We start from the raw sequence: 10,291 nt of genomic DNA on the forward strand, positions 1-10,291 counted from the left end.
ATGCAAAGACCCGCGCTTGTCACATCACGCATCGCAATCTCTTCGTCTTGCGACATCTTATTTTGAAAGAATAAACAAACACGGGAACGAATCCAAAATCAAGTATAAAATAAATAAAAAGACTCGGATTTTTTATTTTGAAACAGAGAACCCTAAGTGAAGTTCTCGGTTAGCGAGAAAACCAAAACCCTAGATCGATTTTTTTGGCTCCCTCGCGAAAACAAAGAGAGCGGGAACTAGAAAAGAGAAACGTCCCCAGTTCAAATTTGGATTCCGACTGGAGAAAGAAAAAAAAAAAGTGTCTGGAAGGAAGGAACGAACCACGACAGTAAAAGAGAGTCGCCAAGGGTTTTAATACGACGGAGAGAGAGAGGTTTCTCTTCTCTGATACAAATTAAATCGATTTTGCCTTTCCTTCCTTTCCGGCTAAACCAGTCGGGTCGAACTTTGTTGTTTCCCCGGTTCGGTTCGGGTCGGGTCGGATCAATCCCTTCTTCTTTTTTTGGATCAATTCCTTTTTTTTTTTTTGATAATTCAAACATTAATATATATATATATATATGACTATTCTTTTCGATTTTAAACCAATTTTAAGAATTTTTGGCCGAGATTCAAACAGTTGTTTTGTTTTATAAAATAAAAATATACAAATATTATGGATTTGGCGAGATTTGGTTCGAGCTTCCATCAATGTTTTTTTTTGTTCTTTCACAAGACTCATTGCCTTCATTTTGTTTTTGACCTTCCATAGATTCCACACTATTAACGATTGAAGTTTTTGTTATTTTTTTAATATAGTAATATGTCTTTTATACAAGATTTTTTTATTAAATGATATATTTTTATTTTATAGGTTTTGATACTATGAAAGTATAATTTCATTTTACCTAGAAAATTGTTATTTTACCAAAAAAAAAAAGTGCAATTTTTTTTTAATTTGTATACGGCCCCTATTTCATTGGTCTGGTTCTGCTTGTAAACAGGGGTTGCTCAGAAATGAACTTCTGTTTAACAAGAAAAAGCCAAACAAATAATAAGCATAAAATTAAAAAGGCCAAAGATATATATTTGAAACAAATATAAGTTTAAAATTAGAATCCTCACCACACGCCATAAAAGACATACAATGCAGAGAGATACACTTGGTGCCTTTCAAACAAATGTGTCATCAGGTCTTCAATAGCATGTCTCACCACAAAGAGTGTGTGAGGGTCTAGACAATGCCCTGATTCTGTTGTACTCATGGAAGTCAAGAAAGAAGGCTTTGCAATCTTCGTTATACCACCAAGAACTGACTGCACCCTCCGTTGGACGGAAAGTTATTGATTCGACTTGGTAAATCCCCCCGAGCCTGCCAACGGGAAAGAGAGCACACACAAATATATCAAACCTTAAACACATCTACACAAGATGCAGTTTCAAGGGGTACAAGAGCACCAAAAGAGGAAATAGATAAAGCGTTCTTGGTCTAATCTAAGGCAAATGCTGAGACCGCTATTGAACAGAGGTGGCACAAGAAATCAATGTTATGAGCACAATCTGGCTCTTTAAATATTAGAATTTCAATTCCAAAACTAAAAATTTTAGATTATACAAATACTAATCTTATTGTTTAGAAAATTTGTTTAGTTCATATATTTCAAGAATTTAACAATTAAAAGTACTTTTATAAATGAATAATTATTAATTTATACTATAAATAATAAATATTTATGTATAGATAAATTAGTATCTTTTGAACAAAAAAAAATGAATATCACTATAAATTAAAAAAGTATCATGGTCATGGTCTCAACATTATTAATTTATAGAGATTTCACTTAAGTATATTTTTTTGGCCTTATATATTGTCCAAAATATTTTTTGAAATAAATGATTTTATTTAAAATTTTAATAATTGGCAAGATTTTTAAAAATATGAGGATATAATGGGTTTAAATGATATTAAAGCATATATGACCAAACATAAATATAAAATACATAGATGGACAATAATTTAATTATTTATCCTTTGTTTCTAATTTTCCCTATATATATATATATATATATATATACTTAACCGGATATAACCAAACCAGAACAACAAAGTAGTCTTCTTTTTTCTTTTTTGGTTAATAACAAAGTAGTCTTGGGAGAAAGAGTTCTTGTATTTTTTTTATAACAGCTGATTACAGAACTTGAGAATTTCTTAGACGAGTTTCTTATATAAGCTGTTTTTTTGGTAACATTATATAAGCTTTTTACGATTCTTTTACTAATAGTATAAGCTTTTAGATAAACTAAGAACCCTCTGATCCCATTCCGAGTTTAACCAGCATAGCCCTTCTCCAATGCAGAAGGGTGCTTAATTACTCTCATCTCCATTATCTTCACCGATTTGAGAGCAGATGAAAGCTCGTGTGATCCCAAATTACCATCTGAATCCAACTCTTCTTTCAACTCTTCTTTTTATTAATCGGTTATATTTGTTATTAGTTTGACATTACCGAAGAAACCATTGTTCCACGTCGGTAGTGTATGTGTATATATAGTCTTTTTCCATGGGCTGTGTCCACAGACTCAGACGATCAGACGTAGAAGCAGGAAAAAATATCGATTACGATTAAACACGTCCTTATATTAATTGGTGGGTGGGTCGACTCACGTGACGTCGTCGTCCCTCAGTCAGTGTAAACACTAACCGTGCCGCACTGCCGCGTACGGACAGCGACTTTTTTTTATTCTGATTCTAACGTACGTGCCGCGTATGAACATGATTAATTAACCTACACCACGAAACGACTGAGAAAACTTACGTAGTACATTCACCTTTGAACCTACACCTCGCTCTCTTGCTACGTAATGTATACGGCCCACCAATTTTTTTTACAGATAGTATACGTAATACTAATATTTTAAATTTTCCTTAACTTTCACCATCTATTGAATTATAGAATATAGATTTGATCATTTATGTTTAACTATATATGCTGCTATTGATATAGCTCATCATTTGATGTTCGTTAAGAACTAATTATTTTAATATGATGTATCTTTAAATATTAAAATATAGTAAACTGATTTCACAAGTTAATAGAAATTAGATAAAGACAACAAAAGAAAACCAAAAAAGAGGAAGTGGAATCGGTCGTTTTTCTATAAAAAGGATAAGCCACAATGGAGGGAGGCAAAGACAACGCTTTTTGTCTCATCCCAAATCTTTCACTGTCACTCACCCATATCATAACTTCATTATTCCTATCCACTCTTTCTTATAACTCTCAAAACGATTCTTTAACTTCGATCTCCAAACCGACACAGGATTCGTGGCTTTCTTCCGTTTTAGCCATCCAAGCAAAACCGTGATCTCCTCTTTTTTTTCTATACAGTCGAACAGTTAGGTTCATATATATTCTCCAAAACCTCTGTTTTTACTAGAAAATGGTGTGTTTGGTATCTCGTACGGGTCGTCAATCCCAAAGATACAATAAGGGACGCCGTCTAGTTGTCGGGTATGTTTCATCTATATGTATGTATATTGTTTCACCATTTATTCGAGTTGACTTTTATGCAATTTGAGTTTCTAAAGTTTTAGAATTGGATGCATGATATTGTAGGTGTATTCCGTACAGAGTCAAGACTTCCAACGATAGCAAAACTAGTGGCGAATTTGAAGTTCTTGTTATCTCATCTCAGAAAGGTCAAGCTCTGATGTTCCCAAAGGTACTAATTAACTTTTGACCTCTAACAAGAGTCAAGAATAAAAAATAAACCCTTAAATTATGATAAGTCTTGTGGTGTGGGTATATTAACTAGTTTACTCTGTAATTGATTTTTTATAATGTCAGGGTGGTTGGGAGCTTGATGAATCTGTAGAAGAAGCTGCGTCAAGAGAGACTCTAGAAGAAGCTGGAGTTGTCGGAAACGTTGAGGTGACTTTGAAACGGATCAGAACAGCCTTTTTTGTTTTCTTTATCTTAGATGGATCTATTAAATTCAAGTATGTGTTTTGATATTTGGTGCAGAGACAGCTTGGAAAATGGGATTTCTTAAGCAAAAGCAGAGGAACATTTTACGAAGGATTAATGTTCCCAATGCTTGTGAAAGAGGAGCTTGAGCTATGGCCTGAACAACATCTTCGTCAAAGAACGTGGATGAAAGTAGATGAAGCAAGAGAAGCTTGTAGAGATTGGTGGATGAAGGAAGCTTTAGATGTTTTGGTCCAGAGGCTTTCTTCACCATCAAGGAATCCTATGGAAGAAAAAGACAAGACCATTCCATTGATCTCTCTATCTGCTGAAAAACCAAATCTGATGTATTCTTGATCACTTTAATTTGTAGATAAAAAAAACATTTACGCAAAAAAAACATTTACGCCTTTTTCGTGAAGATTCTACGTCCTACTACTGCTGAAGGAAAAAGTATGTACAGAGGCAACGAACAGATTGTAGATTTTAGATGTGTCGAGCAAGACAACGTCATCATGTGAACGATGGGAGGAAGAAGATAAAAAAGCAAAGAGTGCAAACAAAAAAAGTGTACAATAATAATGTTTACTCTCTTTGTATCTCTCCCCATCTTCCTTATCTGATTTTGACAATGAATCGATGATCTAAATACAAGTTTAATATTCAGAAAACCATTTTCACAAGAAAAATCCATAATAGCATTTTTCTTGTTAGTGCATTTATTACGATTTTAAAGAAAGAAAAAAAGAGTTAAATACTTTACTAATAATGATACATAACCGACAACTATCTAAAGAGATCAATACAATAAAATTTGGATATTTTTCACCAGGTGATGATATTTCAGCATTTTGGAGAATTCTAAAGCTGATATCTCAGTTAAAATTAGTAATCAATCAAATTAAAAAAAATTAATACAATTCATCATTTTTGATGCAGTATATTTCAGTCAATTAAATTATCAATCCACAATCTGCATTGATCAATTCACTAAGAATACACAAAGTTGCTTAATCTATTCTTAACAGGAATTGGTTTGTTGTAACAGTCTTAACTAGCAAAACAAATTAAAGAAAAGAAACAGAACACAACTAACAACAAACTTTAAATCAAGATTAAACAAGTGAACCTTGGGCAAGGTAATTGACTTGGGAGATAGCTAACCAATCCTAGATGTCCAGACAACAATCAAGAACAATCATATGGCTAATAACACTAATGCAAATCAATCCATTTCCATGGTAGAGATTCCTATGCTAATCAAGTGATAATCAACTTTTTCCAAAGGCAATCACAAAGCTAGCATGCATTAAGAACAAGTCTTAATACCACTAAGCACCCTAATCATCAATTTCCATTGGCTAGGAGTGCAAAGCCCTTGAATAGCTTGGTTCAGGAATTTCATCAAACACCTTCTGGGCAATGGAAATCCTAATGTCTAGATTCAAGCTTGATCAAGGCTTTCCAGCATTACTAACACTAAACAAGATAGGAAACACATAAATAAGGCTCTAGACATCAAAGATCAATCATATATCTCCCTAATCTACCTAGCCCAAAGTTCTAATGATCTACTCACTCATCATCATGATCACACAAAGAAAATAGTTTGATCTTTGTGAAATCATAATATGAGATTATAGATTAAGAGATTTGAAAGAGAAATTGCTATTAAAAAACTTAGAAGTACTCAATCATTCAACAAACTAAGAGTAAATAAGCTTAAGAATCCTAAGTGGCTGCTAAACAAGAGATAAACAAAAGATAAACCAAAAATAAGAGATAAGAGATCAGTCTCCCCTTAATAGGGTTAGAGTATTTATAGCAAAATAAAAGGGTATCGGGTCAACCCAGTTCAAACCGGGTCAAACCCGGATCAAAACTAAAACAAATGTGGTGATGGTCTCACACGGCCATACTTTGACCGATTGAGATGGCCGATTGGGATGGCCGGGCACACTTTGGCCGATGGTGGTGGTCGCTGGTGTAAACGGTGTTTTCTCTTCTTGAGCTCCATCGGCCATGGCTTGGCCGATTGATGAGGTCGCGCGCCTTTAACGGTCATTGCTTGGCCGATTGAGCTTGGCCGCTGCTGTAAACGATCTTCCTTTTACTGAACTCCATCGGCCAGCTCTTGACCAATTGGGATGGCTGCTGGTTTTCACTTGGCCACCGTTTGGCCGCTGCTCTTGGCCGCGTGTGGCTCCTGTCTTCACTCTGGCTGTATATACGTTCACTCAAACAGGTATAACTCTTTACACGCACATCTGATTGGCTTGAAATCACCTCCATTGCAAAGCTTACTCAATTTACAATAACTTAGATGAAGAACTCTGGAGCTAAATCCCAAATAAAGGTCTTCATACGAGTCGATCTTTGAGGGACTGCAAACTGGTTCCGAATCATCAATCATCTTGTGTGCATCCAAATGTGTGTCTTCCATTATATTGCTAATTATTGACTTATTTGGCTCTACAGCATACTTTCCTTGTACATCTCTACTCCATCATCTGAGATAACAAACTTAATGCAAAATGCAACCTAAACAACCTGAATGCTCATGAATATGCACAAAACAATGAAGAATTAAGTTCTAAAATTACATAAAAACACAAGATATCAATTTTTCTCCAATAATAATTCTCTGTTCCACGTCACTTTCCTTTAGATTTTGTTTTCTTATGTTAATGTGTTCTCACCATTAAATTATAACTTTGCCCTAATATAACCCCCCCCCCCCCCAAACAAAAGCTTATACCTCAATGTGTTCTTATGTTTCTCTTAACAACTTTGGTAATCTAAGAATGAGTACGGTGATTATAACTTTTCCCAAACCTTAATTAGGTGAATCTAAGTATACTGTGCTATTGTTTTCTAAAATCTTCTTCTATGAGTATAATAATACATGTTGCCTCTAATCTTCACTTTGTGGTCATTCTTCTACCAAATAAAACAAATTAGATTTTACAAAAAGAACAAAAGAGAAATAAATAACTTCTTTGACAACAAACAAACTATAGAAAAATTAGGTGATTAAATTTGTATAAACTACAAAAATAATACACCAGAAAATCAAGCTACACTAATATTTCTAACTTCCATAACAAGTAAAGAAAATAAAATCAGAGGATAGTGTCTTTAGTTAAGTGGTTACAAGTTTACAACACCACATTTACGACTGATCCCTCCAAAATATGTTTATGTATTTTGACCAATATTAACTTTTCTAACAATTAAAAAACACTATAAAACAATATGTGTTTAAATTTATATTAAATACAAAAATACACAACAAATTCAAACCACGCTAATATATCTCACACATTAAGGTAAAGAAAATAAAACATTAGGCTATTTATACAATTAAGTTCACTCAATTTAAATGTAAACATTTATAAGCCATCTTTAATTTGAGATTTCTCAATTATTAATTTATTAGTGCATTTTCTATTTTATTATTATATAAACCATAGTTTTTATAATTAATTTAATTTTAAAAAGAAGTTCATATATTCAAGAATTTAATATATCTAAACATAATTATAAAAAGTATTTCTGCGGTATAGCACGGGTCTAATCTAATATGTTTTAAAAATGGTATTGTTAGTTAAAAATAGAGAGATATGAGATCAAGTAACCAAGAAATATTAGGTTTAAGCATGATGGTGGTGACTGACAATGAAGAACATGATCGGTGACATCATTGATGATGGTGATGGGTTACACGTGTCATGCTTAGGGGGTTGCTGAGTCATCTCTTGAAATTATTTGGCTTTTGTGCTTTATCTTTGGAAAACTTTCGTTCACACTTTGTAGAAGTAAAACTAAAACCTGATTGATTAGTATATCCCCACTTAATTTTTAAATTAAAATTGACAAAAGCTAAGATATGTAGTATTAATTAGTCTATGGAGTTAATCAACAGCTATTTTTTAATTTTTTTTTTATCAATTTGTGGAAAACTCGGATGTTCCACGTCTTTAATTGGCATCTGCTTTTGTCGGTACGAAGAGAAAATGTCAACCGCAAAGAAAAAAAAACGCGATTCACGTTTTGTCCAGCCTCTGTGAAAGTGTGAATGATCAAGTACTTCTAGACATATGCAATTCTTTTTAATCTATTTCGAATTTTTACTATCGTTGATATTAGTTGATTAGACATATAATCAATACTAAAGTATTTTGAGCGGTCGGTGAAATCAACTATTCTATGATCATAACAAGTAAGATGTTCAGTCTCATCCATGATATCGCTCGCTCATTTTAATTACATCGGATATCTCCGTAACTACAGCATCGAGTCACCCATTGCATCTATTGTACTTGTAAACGATTCAGATTCAGCGTCACCAATCAGTGGTTCTTCAATCTACCTAATAGGATTCTCAAATATATATATATATATATATATATATATATATATATATATATGAGAATCCTATTANCAGTATATTGGTTGCACGTAAACAATATGGCTTAAACATCGTTGGCTATTTCCTATCGTATCAACCGTCCCTTTACCCGATGCACTTTCATATAGAAAAAGTGATGACATCGGATTGGATCCACCTCTAAAACGTTATCCAAAAGATTTCAATTTTTTTTTTTTTTTTTTGTCAAATCCAAAAGATTTCAATAATAATAGTTTGTTCTTAATTTTTCATCTAATTTCATGATGCTTAACTTCTAAATAAAATATGAAAAGGAACCAATGACGCAAAAGCCTGAACTGATAATTACGAAAAAGATAATTAATGACGCAAAAGCCTGAACTGATAATTACATCTATAGTATTTATTATTACAGACCCGAACTGATAATTACGAAAAAGATATCAAGTAACCAATGACGCAAAAAGCCTGATCGATCGAAGCACATACTAACACCTTCGAGCCCAAATCGATAAGCCCAAGTTTTAAAGTGAGCACCACAATACTTGCTTTTGAATTCAGTCTCAAGGTCTTCGACTTATTAAAGTGAGCATCTGTAGTATATAGGTTGTTTGTCCCATACTTGCAAAAAATTTACCAACTTATACAGTAGTAACACCTTCCCTCACTATATCCACACAACATATTGACCGAGATGTGTTTTGGATTGACATTGATGGCACATAAGTATCTCTTTTACCGTGACTAGAAAATCTTGGTTGAAATGCAAACACAATATCCCTTACTAATATCACGAAAATGCATAATTAAAATTAACATGATTTCTTATCAAAAATTGCATCAAATCGCTGTCATAAATAAATATTTCGAAGAACAAATGAATATTTATCTCTAGAGGTAAAAATTTCAAATACTAATCTCTGCATTTTAATTATTTATCAAAATGAAAATATTTTTAATAATTTTTTGAAATATTTAATAATCAATCAAACTGATTTTTTTTTATAATAATATTAGTTTTAGAGTTATAATCGAGTAGACTGAATGCTTGCTATTTCATACAATCATAGCCATCTAATGAATGGGAAATAGATAACCGTATCTCTGACCTCGTATCTAACTATCTACGACCTACCAATTAACTTGACCGAATATTTTTAGTTAATGACACCGGATGCCTACCACTAATTGTGTGTTCTAAGGATTAAATTATTATAATATATACTAAAATATGTGTGTATAATATATAAGCTTTAGTACTATACATTATTGAATATTAATTGAAGGTGGAAATTAGAAAGAATCAACGAAAACGAACATGATGTTCTCTAAATATGTAGTTTCGGGGAAGTTACGGTCCAGCAAAGTCATATACTCATATATATTGCGTGTTTTGCGCAACTTCGTGAAAGTGGAGCTGTTACTATCTTGATCTTGTTTTTTCTTTCTCTTTGGTTTGAGTTAAGACTAGTCTTCTGATGAATGTTCGTTGAAAGGCGAATAAAAAGACAAAATAAAAGTAAAGACATACATATACATATAAATTCACGACAAAAAAAAAAATATTTAGATATATACATAATATATTCACATAAATACAAAAAATTGGTGGAATTCTTATTCTTTTTGCAGTTCAAATGCAATTAGTGTTTTCCGTGTTGTCTTTTGTGATGTTTTAAAATGTAATTAATCGTCTGTGTAAAGATATAAGCAAAAGCCTCGTAAGCTAAATATTTGTCGGATATGATTGGAGCGGATATCTTATAGTCTCTAGGTTACTACTTACTATTGTTTGGGTCATTGGGCTTCACTTTCTCGTTATATTATAACACTTTTGATTTATTGGGGGATATACATTGAAAAAAATACTCATGTTCAAACTTTCACAACAAGCATATCAGACAACACAAATAGAGGATTAATATCAAACATCGTTTATTTTAGTACATAATGA

At 32.6% G+C, this 10,291-nt stretch overlaps 2 protein-coding genes across 2 annotated transcripts in view; one reads left to right on the forward strand and one right to left on the reverse strand.

Moving 5' to 3' along the window:
- The window catches only part of LOC104743311 (nuclear pore complex protein NUP155), an 8,255-nt gene extending 7,864 nt beyond the window's left edge, over positions 1-391 (reverse strand). Inside the window, exon 1 of the mRNA XM_010464407.2 lies at positions 5-391. Within this exon, the coding sequence (XP_010462709.1) occupies positions 5-56 (52 nt within the window). The 5' untranslated portion in view covers positions 57-391. The remainder of the gene's footprint in view (positions 1-4) is intronic.
- LOC104740171 (nudix hydrolase 18, mitochondrial-like) lies at positions 3,179-4,556 on the forward strand. Its single transcript, XM_010460700.2, has 4 exons — positions 3,179-3,491; positions 3,597-3,702; positions 3,828-3,911; positions 4,005-4,556. The coding sequence occupies exons 1-4, from the start codon at positions 3,421-3,423 to the stop codon at positions 4,302-4,304; spliced, it is 561 nt and encodes a 186-aa protein (XP_010459002.1). The 5' UTR covers positions 3,179-3,420; the 3' UTR covers positions 4,305-4,556.

This window comes from Camelina sativa, chromosome 14 (assembly GCF_000633955.1).
Source record: "Camelina sativa cultivar DH55 chromosome 14, Cs, whole genome shotgun sequence".
Classification (NCBI taxonomy): domain Eukaryota; kingdom Viridiplantae; phylum Streptophyta; class Magnoliopsida; order Brassicales; family Brassicaceae; genus Camelina; species Camelina sativa.

Coding starts and splice junctions, on each gene's coding strand:
- LOC104740171 (XM_010460700.2), top strand. CDS start 3,421: ATGGTGTGTTTGGTATCTCGTACGGGTCGTCAATCCCAAAGATACAAT. Junction 3,492..3,596: donor GGACGCCGTCTAGTTGTCGG/GTATGTTTCATC, acceptor ATGATATTGTAG/GTGTATTCCGTACAGAGTCA. Junction 3,703..3,827: donor AAGCTCTGATGTTCCCAAAG/GTACTAATTAAC, acceptor TTATAATGTCAG/GGTGGTTGGGAGCTTGATGA.